Source organism: Salvelinus sp. IW2-2015, linkage group LG23 (assembly GCF_002910315.2).
Source record: "Salvelinus sp. IW2-2015 linkage group LG23, ASM291031v2, whole genome shotgun sequence".
Classification (NCBI taxonomy): domain Eukaryota; kingdom Metazoa; phylum Chordata; class Actinopteri; order Salmoniformes; family Salmonidae; genus Salvelinus; species Salvelinus sp. IW2-2015.
The window spans coordinates 11,042,604-11,061,215 of record NC_036863.1 but is presented as its reverse complement, the minus strand read 5'-3'; the positions used below and the strand labels follow the sequence as shown (position 1 = coordinate 11,061,215).

The 18,612-nt window shown below is 41.7% G+C and overlaps 1 protein-coding gene and 1 pseudogene across 1 annotated transcript; both read left to right on the top strand.

The window, feature by feature from the left end:
• Positions 1–1,142: 1,142 nt before the first annotated feature.
• On the top strand, positions 1,143–2,741 carry tlcd5b (TLC domain containing 5b). Its single transcript, XM_023967641.2, has 3 exons — positions 1,143–1,365; positions 1,798–1,995; positions 2,133–2,741. Exons 2-3 carry the CDS (start codon positions 1,806–1,808, stop codon positions 2,663–2,665), a joined length of 723 nt encoding a protein of 240 aa, XP_023823409.1. The 5' UTR covers positions 1,143–1,365; positions 1,798–1,805; the 3' UTR covers positions 2,666–2,741.
• A 5,135-nt stretch (positions 2,742–7,876) lies between these two features.
• LOC111950035 (rho guanine nucleotide exchange factor 12-like) overlaps positions 7,877–18,612 on the top strand; it is a 121,345-nt pseudogene continuing 110,609 nt past the window's right edge.

Here is an 18,612-nt window from a genome sequence, read left to right as displayed (position 1 = left end):
TGCACAAAGTAGATGTCCTAACCGACTTGCAAAAACTATAGTTTGTTAACAAGACATTTGTGGAGTGGTTGAAAAACAAGTTTTAATGACTCCAACCTAAGTGTATGTAAACTTCCGACTTCAACTGTATATCATGTTTGCTTAAATATATTTAGGTTGTGAAATGAGTCGAAATGATAGAGGGAAAAGAGCTTTGGAAAAAATAATAAAGATTTTAAAATCAGCACTAGTATTTTTTAAGGAATGTTTCAGAAGCCTATCACGTTTTGCCATCTGCAATGTGTTTCAGTGTGATCTATCAATGGTTCAATGCATACATTGTTACATTTTGTTATTTTCATGAAACACACTTTGTGACATTGTAACAAGTTTTAGTGTAGTCTCTAGGGCATGGATGTATCGTTATGGGATCTATGCATGTTTTTTTTTTTTTTTATCTAGCAGATGGAGTAATTACCATTACTACTGTTGAGATGATAGCATGAAGACAAAGATGTAAGATGTCATTCACCTCAAATGACCTGGAGTACTTTGGGGTAATAACCAGAGACAACCTAGTCCTGACTGTCCTGCCACAGTCAGATTATGGTTAATCTGGATGCGGGATAAAGCTGCCTGTCTGCTTCTGTCTGCTTCACACACAGCTCTAAGTGTCATTAACTAACAGTCCCGAGGGAAAATGTGGTAGCCCGTCTATCGTCATGCCATTGAGCATGTCATACATGGAAACACCAGTTCCCTAGAATGTGTTATGATGCTGGTTAGACCCTGCACACTTGTGTCTCACTTTTAATTCCCAGGCTTGTAATGCCTGTCACCTAGAAATCCAGACAGAATTCAGCTCTGTTGCTAGTTTGTTACGCTCCACTACTAAAACATAGCGTGATTCAGTCTAGATTTTGAGGCTACCTGTCTTCCTAGGCAGTCTATATTCACTACAATGTCCTATATTTCACTACATTCTCATATCATCAAAGTTTCAGTCATAGAGACTGTTGCATGTAGTCTGTTGAGGAGACAGTAAATGCAGGACTGTATATCTCTTGCTTGTTCTACAGCCAGGGTAGCTGGAGGGAATCGACTAATCTCATAAGAGGCTAAAGCTGCTTGAGAACCAGGGGCAAGGGATGTAGACTAGCTAGGGGACAAATTTATTGTAGTAGGCTTGCTTGACGTTTTATTGCAGTGAAAAAGTTAACATGTGCTCCGTTTCAAATGTGCCAGGCCTTTTTGGAATGACTTTCGAGGCAGATCTGAAAGGTCATAGCAACACCAATGGAGGCTGAAGATGGCGGACATTTGTTGGAGTTGATATTTCAGATCTGAATACCAGGTTAGGATGCATCTGGAGAGTAGAAGATAAAGGTATGTAGGCTATAGTTGTATGCTAGCATTTCGGCTATGATCTTCTTGATTGTTACTAGCCTATTATTATGGCTACTAGGCCCAAGTATTACATTGTTTTGTTGTTTGACCGTATTCTTAAGAATGCCTAGGTTTTGGACCAAAAAAGTGTGACATATGGTACGTGTTTTGAAATGTCATAGCCTAAGCATTGAACTAATAAGCCTGTTCTCTGACTACAATTGACACCTTGTAGCCCTAGTTACTTAACAAAATGTAACAATGACTGTAAAATATGAACACTAAATATTTTAATTATGTGATATGAATATTATGTAGCGTAGGCTACTGGGGGATAAAACTAGAGCGGAGATTATACAGTGTATGCCTAGATATTGCATTGCCTCTGTTTGACATAGTAATGTCAAGTTGACTCTGGTTTCCCCTGTACAGCGACAACAATGCTTCTTTTGGAGGTGTGCTGCTGCCTGATTGGCTGGATTTCACTCTACTTTGCATTCTGTTACCTGAATGGCCCGCGGGGCAAGGAGTGGAACTGCAGGCTGGTGACACTGACACATGGGATCCTCATAGTATGTCTTACTGCATACATTAGCTTCATCGATGGGCCCTGGCCTTTAACACATGCAGGTGAGGTTTGGATGTGTGTTACTGCAAAGCATGCAGGTGTGTTAAGTTTAGATTTATTTCAGTATACATGGCAACTATTTGAATTGCAGCATGAGATTGACCTTGACTAATTGACCTTGTCCCGTTTGTGACCTCAGGTACAGAGAACACCCCGCTCCAGATCCTGGCCCTGGTGGTTAGTCTGGGCTACTTCCTATTCGACTTTGGTTGGTGCATCTGCGTCCGTACCGAGGGCCCTGTCATGCTGGCCCACCACACCATGAGCATCGCAGGCATCCTGTTGGCACTGTGCCTGGGCAAGTCGGCAGTGGAGACATGTGCCGTGATTTTCGGCAGCGAGATCACCAACCCCTTGCTGCAGGCCCGCTGGTTCCTCCGGCAGGTGGGCCGCTACGACAGCCTGTGGGGGGACGCGGTGGACCTGCTCTTTATCCTGCTCTTTGCCCTGGTGCGTGTAGGCGTGGGTGGCATGATGCTCTACTGTGAGCTCATCTCTCCCCGGCCCAGCCTCATCATGAAGGGAGGGGGCCTGGCCATGTACACACTGGCCTGGGTCTTCATGGTGGACATTGCCAAGTTTGCCTGCAAGAAAAGCAGGACAAAGTACAAGAGGTGGCATGAGATGTGCAAGTTGGGAGAGGTGAATGGACACACAGGGAAGACTGAGTGAAGAGTGAGGTGACTGGGGTGGAGGTATTTGATCTGAGACACATTGAGCGACCGTCAGCTGCAGTCCCGACATTGTGTTTCAGGGATCACCTGCTGGGTGGTTGTGAGCGGTGGGCATCTAACCAGGTTCAATATGTAAATTATGGGATGGAGGTCTGAGATTGGCTCAGGGGTGTGAAACTATCAGATCCTTAGGGCTCTTTCCCCACACGAAAACAGAAGTGAAATGCAAATAAGTAGCCTGGGCAATGTGTTCCAATGCATATTTAACTACAAAATGTTTTTCAAATATTTTGGCAGTCAGTAACAGTCTCCCTGGTGTATATCAGCTTTTACCCTTGGTGGCTGAACTACAGTACAAGTTGGATGCTGCTCTGCGATATTGCGTCCGTCCACTTACTGATGGTGAACTGATGAGTTCGATGTCTGATGAACAATTGATCAACATTTGTACAAATGCAGCTCTACCTCATTTTGACTTTAATTGTGGAACTCCCTCACAGGGAGTGTTTGACATCAGTGTTTGATGTCGGTGTCACTGAAGAGGTTTGAATAGCACACATATTTTATTGTAATCTCATAGGAATGCTAAAAGAAGGGAAAATCTAGTCTACCTCAGTGAAGTTAGTTAATACCTTGTCAATGTGTTTAAGTTTTGACAAATTACATATTTCCCATTTCAAACTAGTTCTAATTTAAACTGACAAACAAATCAAGCTATTATCAGACTTGGTATTCCATATGGTTTAATGGACCATGTTGTTGTGCTTGAACTAGATTTTTGTGTGTGCAGCTTAAAGTTAAAAAGTTGATCCTTGCATCACAGTTTACATGGAATGTTACTGATTGTTCAGAAACCTTGATCAGTAACCAAAACTAAGCTGTACTTCGATCATATGCTGGCATGGTCAATATTGTACAATATTTAAAGTGTGACTGCCGAGGCAAGTCTCACTAATATACTGCTATTGCAACTATTTTTTAATTGGTGCTGCAATACATTATATGTCCTCTGTGTGACAGTATACGCTAATGTTATGTTTCCAAGAGCGTCATGAGAAAGTGTGCCCCCAAGATTGAAATAGCACTGATGGAAGTTCCTCTACACTACAGTAGGCCCTTACCTATCAGTGTCAGATGATGCAAGTGAAGTGGTCAAGTGTTCACTCCTTGAATACTGTTATTGTTTGTCTGCAGGTACATTTTCTATATTAAACACAATGATTTAGGGAATCTCTTTTTGTACAGATTATTCTATTGATAATGATATTTGGAAGTATCAATGGAGGTATTAGGCCTATTTTGGCATCAAAACCTACAATAACCAATTGCATTTGATGCACCACCTTGGTTATTTTATGACTAAATAATGAATAAGACTGTAACAACCAATAACTAATCCTGATTGATTTTAATTTGTGATGAGATAATTGATGTTATTATAGTATGTTATGCAGCCGGATAAAGTGCTTTAAGCAGGTAAGCCTAGGCTATACCATGACTAATTACCAAGTGCTTAGATTGTCCATGCTATGGGCTAAAGATGTGGAAAGTCTGATACATTACCAGACATAAAATCCTCTGCTCATGGATGAGGGAGACAAAGAAGGGAATACCATTAGTTATTTTCAGTGTATAGAATACACCACAAAACAGACTGTCATGCAGAATATATGATGCTATAAATGATTAACAAAGGATTTTGTGCTCAAATTATGGCTGTAGCCTAAAGCGCTTCAGACTTGAGTAATTTAGGCCTAATACTTATATAGCCTATGGTATCTATCTATATACAGTGGGGAGAACAAGTATTTGATACACTGCCGATTTTGCAGGTTTTCCTACTTACAAAGCATGTAGAGGTCTGTAATTTTTATCATAGGTACACTTCAAACCTGTGGGAGAGACGGAATCTACAAAAATCCAGAAAATCACATTGTATGATTTTTAAGTAATTAATTTGCATTTTATTGCATGACATAAGTATTTGATACATCAGAAAACCAGAACTTAATATTTGCTACAGAAACCTTTGTTTGCAATTACAGAGATCATACGTTTCCTGTAGTTCTTGACCAGGTTTGCACACACTGCAGCAGGGATTTTGGCCCAATCCTCCATACAGACCTTCTCCAGATCCTTCAGGTTTCGGGGCTGTCGCTAGGCAATACGGACTTTCAGCTCCCTCCAAAGATTTTTATTGGGTCAGGTCTGGAGACTGGCTAGGCCACTCCAGGACCTTGAGATGCTTCTTACGGAGCCACTCCTTAGTTACCCTGGCTGTGTTTTCGGGTCGTTGTCATGCTGGAAGACCCAGCCACGACCCATCTTCAATGCTCTTCCTGAGGGAAGGAGTGGTTGGCCAAGATCTCGCGATACATGGCCCCATCCATCCTCCCCTCAATACGGTGCAGTCGTCCTGTCCCCTTTGCAGAAAAGCATCCCCAAAGATGATGTTTCCACCTCCATGCTTCACGGTTGGGATGGTGTTCTTGGGTTGTACTCATCCTTCTTCTTCCTCCAAACATGGCGAGTGGAGTTTAGACCCAAAAGCTCTATTTTTTGTCTCATCAGACCACATGACCTTCTCCCATTCCTCCTCTGGATCATCCAAATAGTCCTTGGCAAACTTCAGATGGGCTGGATATGCGCTGGCTTGAGCAGGGGAGCTTGCGTGCGCTGCAGGATTTTAATCCATGGCGGCGTAGTGTGTTACTAATGGTTTTCTTTGAGACTGTGGTCCCAGCTCTCTTCAGGTCATTGACCAGTCCTGCCGTGTAGTTCTGGGCTGATCCCTCACCTTCCTCATGATCATTGATGCCCCACGAGGTGAGATCTTGCATGGAGCCCCAGACGAGGGTGATTGACCGTCATCTTGAACTTCTTCCATTTTCTAATAATTGCGCCAACAGTTTGTGCCTTCTCACCAAGCTGCTTGCCTATTGTCCTGTAGCCCATCCCAGCCTTGTGCAGGTCTACCATTTTATCCCTGATGTCCTTACACAGCTCTCTGGTCTTGCCATTGTGGAGAGGTTGGAGTCTGTTTGATTGAGTGTGTGACAGGTGTCTTTTATACAGGTAACGAGTTCAAACAGGTGCAGTTAATACAGGTAATGAGTGGAGAACAGGAGGGCTTCTTAAAGAAAAACTAACAGGTCTGTGAGAGCCGGATTCTTATGGTTGGTAGGTGATCAATACTTACGTCATGCAATAAATGCAAATTAATTACTTAAAAATCATACAATGTGATTTTCTGGATTTTTGTTTTAGATTCCGTCTCTCACAGTTGAAGTGTACCTATGATAAAAACTACAGACCTCTACATGCTTTGTAGTAGGAAAACCTGCAAAATCGGCAGTGTATCAAATACTTGTTCTCCCCACTGTATATACACAGTTGAAGTCGGAAGTTTACATACAACGTAGCCAAATACATTTATACTCAGATTTTCACACTTCCTGACATTTAATACAGTAAAAATCCGTGTCTTAGGTCAGTTAGGATCACCACTTTATTTAAAGAATGTGAAATGTCAGAAATAATAGTAGAGAGAACTATTTATTTCAGCTTTTATTTATTTCATCACATTCCCAGTGAATCAGACGTTCACATACACTCAATTAGTATTTGGTAGCATTGCCTTTAAATTGTTTAACTTGGGTCAAATGTTTTGAGTAACATTCCACAAGCTTCCCACAATAAGTTGGGTGAATTTTGGCCCATTCCTCTGACAGAGCTGGTGTAACTGAGTCAGGTTTGTAGGCCTCCTTGCTCGCACACACTTTTTCAGTTCTGTCCACAAATGTTCTATAGGATTGAGGTCAGGGCTTTGTGATGGCCACTCCAATACCTTGACTTTGTTGTCCTTAAGCCATTTTGCCACAACTTTGGAAGTATGCTTGGGGTCATTGTCCATTTAGAAGACCCATTTGCAACCAAGCTTTAACTTCCTGACTGATGTCTTGAGATGTTGCTTCAATATATCCACATATATTTTCCTGCCTCATGATGCCATCTATTTTGTGAAGTGCACCAGTCCCTCCTACAGCAAAGCACCCCACAACATGACGCTGCCACCCCCGTGCTTCACGGTTGGTATGGTGTTCTTCAGCTTGCAAGCTTCCCCCTTTTTCCTCCATACATAATGATGGTCATTATGGCCAAACAGTTCTATTTTTGTTTCATCAGACCAGAGGACATTTCTCCAAAAGTACGATCTTTGTCCCCACGTGCAGTTGCAAACCGTAGTCTGGCTTTTTTATGGCGGTTTTGGAGCAGTGGCTTCTTCCTTGCTGAGCGGCCTTTCATGTTATGTCGATATAGGACTCATTTTACTGTGGATATAGATACTTTGTACTGTTTCCTCCAGCATCTTCACAAGGTCCTTTGCTGTTGTTCTGGGATTGATTTGCACTTTTCGCACCAAAGTACGTTCATCTCTAGGAGACAGAACACGGTATGATGGCTGCGTGGTCCCATGGTGTTTCTACTTGCGTACTATTGTTTTGTACAGATGAACGTGGTACCTTCAGGAGTTTGGAAATTGCTCAAGGATGAACCAGACTTGCCGAGGTCTACAATTTTTTTCCTGAGGTCTTGGCTGATTTATTTTGATTTTCCCATGATGTCAAGCAAAGAGGCACTGAGTTTGAAGGTAGGCCTTGAAATACATCCACAGGTACACCTCCAATTGACTCAAATGAGTCAATTAGCCTATCAGAAGCTTCTAAAGCCATGACATAATTTTCCAAGCTGTTTTAAGGCACAGTCAATTTAGTGTATGTAAACTTCTGACCAACTGGAATGTGTGAATACAGTGAAATTATAAGTGAAATAATCTGTCTGTAAACAATTGTTGGAAAAATTACTTGTGTCATGCACAAAGTAGATGTCCTAACCGACTTGCAAAAACTATAGTTTGTTAACAAGACATTTGTGGAGTGGTTGAAAAACGAGTTTGAAATGACTCCAACCTAAGTGCATGTAAACTTCCGACTTCAACTGTATATATACAGTTAATATAATATAATACTTGTAGCTGAAGGAAAATGTTGTGCTCTGATGAGTAATCCTGAATAACCTCAAAATTGATAGCTGAATAAACATTTATTTAATTTATCCGTTGGAATCATGTGCGATAAATTGGCCATCTACTGGTCTGTATTTTAGCATTTTCTTTACAATCATGACGATCCCATTTGCTGGCCAGCCAAATTAGCGGCTGACAGCGTTTTGAAAGTTCTATTCCGAAAATGTACTCTGTCGTTTGGGTTTCAATGCATGTAATTTCATGAAAAGTAGTCAAATAGGAACTAGGCTAAAGAAAACGGAATTTGTCGAGATCGGTGTGTTGCTTTCAAAAGTTGCTGTTACGAATGCTGTGTGCGAACAGAGGAAAGGAGCTTTTTTTCCCCTTTTGGGGGGTGGGGGTGGGAAAGCGTTTCCTTTTTCCATCCGCACTACAGTACAGTAAAGAACGAGAGGCCTGTACGAAAGTGAAGATCACTCATGTAAATTAACGGGGGATTCGGAAAACCTTTAGAACGCGGCGTGGATCACTTTCATTGTTGTCAAAGTTGAGGAAATTATTCGGGGCATGAAGGACCAAATTCGTCTGGGATAACATTAGGGGCGAATTGGGAATGTTACCATGAAAACATTTCGGAAGGAAATATAAGGGACACTCGAGAGGAGCCAAGCTTCATTTGAGATAACTTAATTAAAGGAAAACTATGACCAGGAGTCTTCTCGACGATCAAGGACTAGTCTTGTCAAGATATTGTTCAAAGGAGTAACTTTGTGGAGTGGTATTTCTCATGGAAACAAATAGGTTGCCAGTCTGCTAATATTTTCCCGGTGGTCCATTGACAAAGACTATTGCTGACAGCGGCAGGCGATGCCCAGGCTACAATGTGTTCGCATTTAATGTTTCTCCTGAAGATATTGAGAGGTTAACTTTTTATTTTCTCGGAACATTTCACCATATTCAGTGTTATCAATGTAACTGCGTTATTTCATGCACGCCCCGGTAATGTTTTTAAAGAAGAACATGTTTATACTTACCTCTGATTTCTCTTTCTGGACACATTTTTTACATCAATAGCTGGAATAAACAAAATAAGCCAACGAATTCAAGTCTACACTGTGGAAAAGCCCATGTATATTTTCTTATTTTAATGGATTCAAATATTTTTTCTCGTTGTGGAACGCTCTTGGACGGACATTGAAAAAGTCAAGACGTAGTCATTCTCCAAAATACAGAGGATGTCATTTTGGTAAAAATGCTAGTTGGATAAAAAAGCCTACTCGGGGAAAAACACATAACGGAAGCCCAATGAGCGGCATACAGTCAACACTCCCTGAAAGGTAAATCATATCTAATAACCACGATGTAAGAATGGTAGCTCAACTCCTATACGGGCGTCGCAATCAATGTCATTTCACTTTTGCAGTTGTATTTGTCCCTCCCTTCCCAAGGCTATGTATTGGTATTTTAATGTGGCCAGCAGTATATTGTCATGTAACCTAGCTATGCACAAAATGTGATCTGGCCATGTCGTGTTTTCAGACCAGAGGTGTACTACAAAGCAGGATCAACGAGTGAGCCAGCTAACTTTGATAAATAAAATACGATTGAATTTCTGGTTAATTAAGAAAGCTAAACTTAGATATGTGTTTTTGGTTGTTGAATCAATTAGACCATGTCCATTTAATGCTCATCTTCTTAAACAATACATAGTTATTTCAGAATGTTCTGGGAAGCTAGCTGGCTAAGTCATAGCCCATTCATAGATGCGAACTACCTTCTGTGTTAAAACTGGTTAAAATAGTGTACAGTAAGTTTATATTTTGCATTTGTGAAATCAATTTTGATGTGATATGAAAGTATAGGGCTTTTTTTATGTTTCTAGAACCCTACCGAAATTGAGAATTGATTCACGTTTAGATGGCTGTTTTGGTTGCGAGAGACAATTCGCCTTTAAACAGAGCATGTAAGGTCCTTGGACTACAAGGAGTGACGTTAGTCTCCTTTAGTCCATTATTGGGCTAGCTAAGTCATTGATCTTGCTTTGTAGTATACCCCTCGGGACCAAATAATTTGTTGTTTGTTATCAAACCCCTCTTTTCTCCTTTCTAATGTGATTAGATTAGTCTGATTTTCTCCATAAGTAATACGATATACTCCGTGTGGGGCATCTCCTATTCAAGTATTGCTGCCTTAGTACCAGGAACACTATTGCATGTCTTGTTAATCCTAGAAATGTCATATACCAAATATGATATGAGTATTCTATGTGCTGTCCTCCAGTGAAAGTGGATAGCAAAGCACAGGGATTTGAGTGGCGACAGTAGCCTGTGCAATTTTTATTTTTTATTTTACTTAACTAGGCAAGTCAGTTAAGAACAAATTCTTATTTTCAATGACGGCCTAGGAACAGTGGGTTAACTGCCTTGTTCAGGGGCAGAACTACATATTTTTACCTTGTCAGCTCGGGGATTAGACCTTGCAACCTTCCAGTTACTAGTCCAACGCTCTAACCACTAGGCTACCTGCCTCTAACCACTAGGCTACCTGCCTCTAACCACTAGGCTACCTTGCCTCTAACCACTAGGCTACCTGCCTCTAACCACTAGGCTACCTGCCTCTAACCACTAGGCTCCCTGCCTCTAACCACTAGACTACCTGCCTCTAACCACTAGCTACCTGCTCTAACCACTAGGCTACCTGCCTCTAACCACTAGGCTACCTGCCTCTAACCACTAGGCTACCTGCCTCTAACCACTAGACTACCTGCCTCTAACACTAGACTACCTGCTGGTTACTATCCAACCCTCTAACCACTAGGTTACCTGCTCCTCTAACCACTAGGCTACCTGCCTCTAACCACTAGGCTACCTGCCTCTAACCCTAGGCTACCTGCCTCTAACCACTAGGCTACCTGCCTCTAACCACTAGGCTACCTGCCTCTAACCACTAGGCTACCTGCCTCTAACCACTAGGCTACCTGCCTCTAACACTAGACTACCTGCCTCTAACCACTAGGCTACCTGCCTCTAACCACTAGGCTACCTGCCTCTTACCACTAGGCTCCCTGCCTCTAACCACTAGGCTACCTGCCTCTAACCACTAGACTACCTGCCTCTAACCACTAGGCTACCTGCCTCTAACCACTAGGCTACCTGCCTCTAACCACTAGGCTACCTGCCTCTAACCACTAGGCTACCTGCTCTAACCATAGACTACCTGCCCTCTAACCACTAGACACCTGCTCTAACCACTAGACTACCTGCTGGTACTAGTCCAACCCTCTAACCACTAGGCTACCTGCCTCCTCTAACCACTAGGCTACCTGCCAACCCTCTAACCACTAGGCTACCTGCTGGTTACTAGTCCAACCCTCTAACCACAGGCTAGCCTGCTCCTCTAACCACTAGGCTACCTGCCAACCCTCTAACCACTAGGCTACCTGCCAACCTCTAACCACATAGGCTACCTGCCAACCCGTCATAACCACTAGGCTACCTGCTGGTTACTAGTCCAACCCTCTAACCACTAGGCTACCTGCCTCCTCTAACCACTAGGCTACCTGCCAACCCTCTAACCACTAGGCTACCTGCCAACCCTCTAACCACTAGGCTACCTGCCAACCCTCTAACCACTAGGCTACCTGCCGCCCCATGGATGAAGAGGACTTCCTTTGCCTTTGGATAACCTGATAACCTGGAATCTGTGCCCAACTCAGTTTGGTGTGGGTGTGTAAAGATTGCTTTGTAGTATCACTGGTTTCACAGGGACTTAAAACTGGCTTTGGGAGGTTGGGAACCAGCTGAATTATCCATGTTGAGTCTTGTACTGGAGTGTATTCAACATTAAGTTCCCTGTTTATTGAGAAGGGTGGGGGAGAGGACATTAACAGGTGCTACTGTGGCAAGAGCTCAAAACCAAACCAGAAAACAAACAAAAAAAAATATTTTATTGTCACATACAGGTGCAGTGAAATGTGTTGTTTTACAGGGTCAGACATTGTAGTATAGCGCCCTTGGAACAAGGGCGCTATACTACAAGGGTTAAGTGCTTTGGTCAAGGGCTCATTGACAGATTTTTCACCATGTCGACTCGGGTACTCAAACAAACGACCTTTCGGTTACTGACCCAATGCTCCAACTGCTAGTCTACCTGACCCAATGCTCCAACTGCTAGTCTACCTGACCCAATGCTCCAACTGCTAGTCTACCTGACCCAATGCTCCAACTGCTAGTCTACCTGACCCAATGCTCCAACTGCTAGTCTACCTGACCCAATGCTCCAACTGCTAGGCTACCAATACAATACAGAAACTACAATACAATACAGAAACTACACTCTTATCATGTGGAATAAAGAGTCATGCAGCTCTGTCTAATATATTCCTATTTGAAACATGAATAGTCTGCCCCATCGAATAAACCCACCAACATATCTGAACAACAACAAAACATGCTATAGGAGAGTAGACAGCCATGCCTCCTTTGCTCTTGACATCGTATTTGTGTCGTGACAAGGAATTTTGGAATGGAATAGATTCCATATAGAGTCTTCTATCAGAACTGTTGTACATTTTTTCCATTGGTGCCAGTCTCGAATGCTTCGGCTGGCCTTCCTTTCATTGCACTTTCCTAGCCTAAATGTCAGGGAATGGAAAATACATTTCTTTCAGCAGTTTTGTTTCCAGCACATTCACAGTACTTCATGTATTTGTACCATCTTGACACTCCACTGTCTCTGCACTCTTCTAAGGAAAGACAAAAGCTAGAGGCACTCATGATTGGCCTCAGAAGTCAAATAGTGTTTTGATGTCTTTAACCTCTATAATCTGTATGCAGATAACAAGATTAAGCTATTATATTTTTGCACAGTTGTTGTGCAACCACTGCCTCCTTCACATTGTTTTGCTTGCATCTGATGTTTTTGTATCACCAAGCCAACCCCATTTTTATTTCCAGGACTGTAGCTTCTGGTTTCATGATCATGTCATGCGGCTTTCCAGAGGTCAAGGTACTCAGGCTTGCAAAACTTCCAGAATGTTCAGTAATTTAGGTAATTAATGCTGAAATCCTCATATTAAACACCAATGGTATTCCCTAAGTTTATGGTTTATATTTAGGATCATGTTTTACAGCTTTGGTATTCTATTTTTTTATAGAATATATATATATATATTACATGTGAAAATGCCATGTCCCAGGCCCCAAGAACCTGATTCAAGCTGATTTGCTAATTTAAAAAATATGGGCTATTCTGTGGGAAAGTCACCGGAGCATGAAAATCTTAAGTTTACTATACTACATTTGAGAAACATTTCAGATGATAACAAATCTTTTATGATACTGTAGCTTTTGTTCAAGAAATCTTTAAGTTATGAATGTCAATTTCAGACTGTGACATCAATAACAGTAGTTTTTCCTCCCTAAAGTAATAATGGGAATGACAATCTTTTTGAAATGATAATTTGTGTGTTCAGCCAAGCCTTCCTTCGAAATGGCTAACTGTGTTTTGATCTAAGACAAACTCAGACTTTTGCTAATATGTTCAGTCTTCTCAAAAAGCTTATCCATTTCATGTAACATCCATAGCACCTCTTATTTGCTATATTTCTCCAACATGCTAATATTTATAAGTCCGCTTTTTTGGATATACACTCCCCCCAAGGGGTACAAAAGACACACACATCAAAGTTTCATTTATATTTTGTTTGTCCATTCTATGAGACAAGTTGTGATTTTGCGTGCAAATGTAACATCTATAACACTGGAATCGCCCAAATGCATTGACCTTTACTAGAGGAATATTATCAACATTCTAAACGATCCAACCATGCCCCCTACAAAATGCTGTGGGTTATGCACATTTTCAGTGATTTGCCTATAGCCAAAAGCCCTTTGTGTTGGCAGTGGCGCCGGTATATCCTACCTCTGGTGCCCACCTGCATAAAGGCATGCTAGTGGGTGGAGTTCCTTTATAGTGCCCAGGCAGATGAGTTCCTCCACCTCCCAGCACAACCCTGCATTAAGCAGGGACTCTTGCAGGCTCCCAGGAAAACATGCACTACCCAGGGCCGGATACAGCCATGAGGTGATAGGCCAAGCCAGGAAGCAGGGTCATCATGATCATCATCTCCTCTGTATGCTTAGCCCATCGCCTCTGCTTAAGGAGAGAGCACCAGCACAGTGGAGCAGCTCCGCTCTGACTTTGTTGGAGTCCCTCCCTATTATTGTGAAGTGTTTACTTCTTTGGGCCCCTTTTAGTTGCCCTCCTAGACTGCTATTTCTCCAGAGGGTCCACAACAAGGAGCATGAGCGTTTTATTTCCAATTCATTTTGGTTGAAAGCAGCAAATCAAACATGTAGGTTAGTGAAGATTCAAATATGGTTTCGGACAGCACGTAAGTGATACAGCAATTCAACTGAATTTCCCACACCCTGCATGCAACGCACTAAGTCTTATTTTAGGTCTAGAGATCCTCACTGTATTTGACAGACGGATCTTTTAATTAAGATATTGATCACACTAACACAGACCAAATGGATTGCCCTTTGTCAGTTGAATATCGGAGCACTATTGACATGTATAGTTTGTTTCATTGCCAGAAAACCTCTTATGGTTGTATGTCTTTGACTGACTGCCACAGAGGGCCAGGGTGTTCAGGCCCTGTTGGAAGTATCATGCTTGAATGACTGATGAAGGCTGGGACATGCGACTGGCTCTCTTTGCTCTTTGTCACAGAGTTTAGCTGATCTGGGTATTTTCACCCCCCACCGCCCTCACGGGAAGTGGTGACATCACTGATAAACAATGTCTGTCAGCCCGGCCAGGCCACCAGCCCTTCTTGACAGAGCCGCTGGCCAGAGCGGTGCAGAATGGGAATGAGCTGAGCCTCCCTGTCATTCTACGCCCTTGACAAATTACAGCATCAAGGGCCCTGTTTGTTTGAGCAGAGGTTCTGTTACAATGTTTTGACTATGTTAGAACATGTTTGGTTCTGTTACATTGTTTTACTATGTTAGAACATGTTCGGTTCTGTGACAGTGTTATGACTATGTTACAACATGTTTGTTCTGAATGTAATTTAGTCATGTCTACTTTTCTTTAATCATGCAAAGTTGCTGCTGAGTTCAGTTGAATTGACCAGTTATGTTTATCTCACTCTTATGAGTAATGATCACTTTTTAGGTCATATGAATGACTGTCTAGGGATACCAATATCTTAACATCTGTAGTATATTCCTACACATGGAGGAAGTCAGACAGATGTAGACAGACTTGCCTAGTTAAATAAAGGTAAAATGAAATATATCAACACAGTGACCAATAATACCCCACAATTAAGTGGTAGCTTTATGTTTTAGCTGATTATAAAGAAATCATATACAGTAGCGGTGCGTGGGTAAAATCACTGTGGACCCCCCCAACCTATGTGTTGTGATAATTGCGTGGTTGGCTCTATAACCAGTTAACTCGTATGCCTTGCGACTGTGATATATAGGCCTAAAGGCCGAGACAAGAAGAAGACAGTGGCAGAATAAATTCAACCACACATTTGTTTTATCAGAAAACCAGATAACAACCTCTGTCCAGTGAAGTCCACAAAGAATATTGCATGTACAGTGACAGACAGTTACATGACCTACAGCATGGTCAAGGTAATGTACAGTGACAGACAGTTACATGACCTACAGCATGGTCAAGGTAATGTACATGACAGACGTTACATGACCTACAGCATGGTCAAGGTAATGTACAGTAACAGACAGTTACATGACCTACAGCATGGTCAAGGTAATGTACAGTGACAGACAGTTACATGACCTACAGCATGGTCAAGGTAATGTACAGTAACAGACAGTTACATGACCTACAGCATGGTCAAGCAAGTTAATGTTTCCAACATTTTCGGACCACTAAACAACTATTGATTTAGAACCACAGAGTTACTGCAAGTCTCAAAGAAAACAGGAGTTGCCTTCACTATTCCAGCACCATTTCAACTTCAACATTTCAACATCATCAAATCACCTTTGCTTAGTCTAATACAGTGACAACTAAATGATACCAAAAACAATTTAGTGCAATCCATGTAAACTAAATATGATGTGGCTCTCCATTGTTCTGATTTCTGTGTGTGTGTGCTTGTACGTTCGTGCAAGTAGAAAAATGTTGACTCACTGTACTTGTAGAGAAACGGCAATGCCATCCTCCTCTCTTTCATGTTGACGATCACTCTGTCATACAGTACACACTTATATTTTTGTTGTCATAGGCTACCTGACTAAAATGCTTGCTCGCTAGCCTAACTTCCATTCATGTGTAACATTAGCTCGTTAGCATTATCCTTCTACATCTAGCTACATATTGAACTTCCATCCTCTCAGGCTAGGGGCGGCTAGCTAGCCACCGGAGGACAACAACATAACGATATGCAACGATTCAAGTTTTACTGTCAATGACGTATGCTCTCAATGGGATTTGATGGGAGTGACACCAAATCAAAGCTGGCTACACTTTACACATTGTTTTGGTGTGCCAGGACCATTCACTGTTGAGCTTGCTCAGTTTAGCTCATCTCTGATTGGCAAATACTTTATACTTTTTTTGTCAAGGGAGGCCAGATGCTCGCTGGTTTCCCTTGCCTTCAATGCTATGTGCGGCAACAATGTCATACTCGTTTAGACCAGACAGCTTCAGATAGATGGCCTACACGTAGAGACAGAGGGGCGCTGTTTTGCTCGCTCGGATGCTTTCCCCTCTGAGATACATTCAGCCTCTTGCGAATTGGAAGGAAAATTATGAAACACAGAGAGACAAAAAATACATTATTTAATCATGAATAAATAAAATATTGTAATTATTCACCCCCCCCCCCCCAAAGTCAATACATTCAGCTCCTTCAAGTTGGATGGGTTCCGCTGGTGTACAGCAATCTTTAAGTCATACCACAGATTCTCAATTGGATTGAGGTCTGGGCTTTGACTAGGCCATTCCAAGACATTTAAATGTTTCCCCTTAAACCACTCAATTGTTGCTTTAGCAGTATACTTAGGGTCATTGTCCTGATGGAAGGTGAACCTCCATCCCAGTCTCAAATCTCTGGAAGACAAACAGGTTTCCCTCAAGAATTTCCCTGTATTTAGCGCCATCCATCATTCCTTCAATTTTGACCAGTTTCCCAGTCCCTGCCGATGGAAAAACATCGGTGTTCTCGGGATGATGAGAGGTGTTGGGTTTGCGCCAGACATAGCTTTAGTCTCATTTTAGTCTCATCTGACCAGAGTACCTTCTTCCATATGTTTGGGGAGTCTCCTACATGCCTTTTGGTGAACACCAAACGTCTTTGCTTATCTTGTTCTTTAAGCAATGTTTTTTTTTCTGGTCACTCTTCCATAAAGCTCAGCTCTGTGGAGTGTACGGTTTAAAGTGGTCCTATGGACAGATACTCCAATCTCCGCTGTGGGGCTTTGCAGCTCCTTCAGGGTTATCTTTGGTCTCTTTGTTGCCTCTCTGATTAATGCCCTCCTTGCCTGATCCATGAGTTTTGGTGGTCGACCCTCTCTTGACAGGTTTGTTGTTGTGCCATATTCTTTCCATTTTTTAATAACGGATTTAATGGCGCTCCGTGGGATGTTCAAAGTTTAGAATATTTTTTTATAACCCAACCCTGATCTGTACTTCTCCACAACTTTGTCCCTGACCTGTTTGGAGAGCTCCTTCGTCTTCATAGTGCTGCTTACTTGATGCTGCCCCTTGCTTAGTGGTGTTGCAGACTCTGGGGCCTTTTAGAACAGGTGTATATATACTGAGATCATGTGACAGATCATGTGACACTTAGATTGCACACAGGTGGACTTTATTTAACTAATTATGTGACTTCTGAAGGTAATTGGTCGCACCAGATTTTATTTAGGGGCCTCATAGCAAAGGGTGTGAATAAATACGCACGCACCACTTTTCTTCTTATTATTTTTATTTTGTTAACTTCTTACGGCTGAAATCCCGTTAACGGGATCGATATGACAACAGCCAGTGAAAGTGCAGGGCGCCAAATTCAAACAACAGAAATCTCATAATTAAAATTCCTCAAACATACAAGTATTATACACAATTTTAAAGATAAACTTGTTGTTAATCCCAACACAGTGTCCGATTTCAAAAAGGCTTTACGACAAAAGCATACCATGCGATTATGTTAGGTCAGCACCTAGTCACAGAAAAACACAGCCATTTTTCCAGCCAAACAGAGGAGTCACAAAAAGCAGAAATAGAGATAAAATTAATCACTAACCTTTGATCTTCATCAGATGATTTCATGTTACACAATACATGTATGTTTTGTTCGATAAAGTTCATATTTATATCCAAAAATCGCAGTTTACATTGGAGCGTTATGTTCAGTAATGTTTTGCTTCCAAAACATCCGGTGATTTTGCAGAGAGCCACATCAATTTACAGAAATACTCACAATAAACATTGATAAAAGATACAAGTGTTATGCATGGAATTATAGATAAACTTCTCCTTAATGCAACCACTGTGTCAGATTTCAAAAAAGCTTTACGGAAAAAGCACACCATGCAATAATCTGAGTACAGCGCTCAGAGACCAAAACAAGATACCAATACAGATACCCGCCATGTTGTGGAGTCAACAGAAGTCAGAAATAGCATTATAAATATTCACTTACCTTTGATGATCTTCATCAGAATGCAATAAGTGTTTGTTTTGTTCGATAAAGTATATTGGATAGGCAAAGACTTGAAAACCTACAAACCTCAGATTTCCCACTTCCTGGTTGGATTTTTTCTCAGGTCTTTGCCTGTCATATGAGTTCTGTTATAGTCACAGACATCATTCAAACAGTTTTAGAAACTTCAGAGTGTTTTCTATCCAAATCTACTAATACTATGCATATCTTA

What these genes read in the sequence shown, in the direction of transcription:
- tlcd5b (XM_023967641.2), top strand. Translation starts at nt 1,806, where the DNA reads ATGCTTCTTTTGGAGGTGTGCTGCTGCCTGATTGGCTGGATTTCACTC. An exon ending in CTGGCCTTTAACACATGCAG is followed by an intron (nt 1,996 to 2,132) that starts GTGAGGTTTGGA and finishes TTGTGACCTCAG; the next exon opens with GTACAGAGAACACCCCGCTC.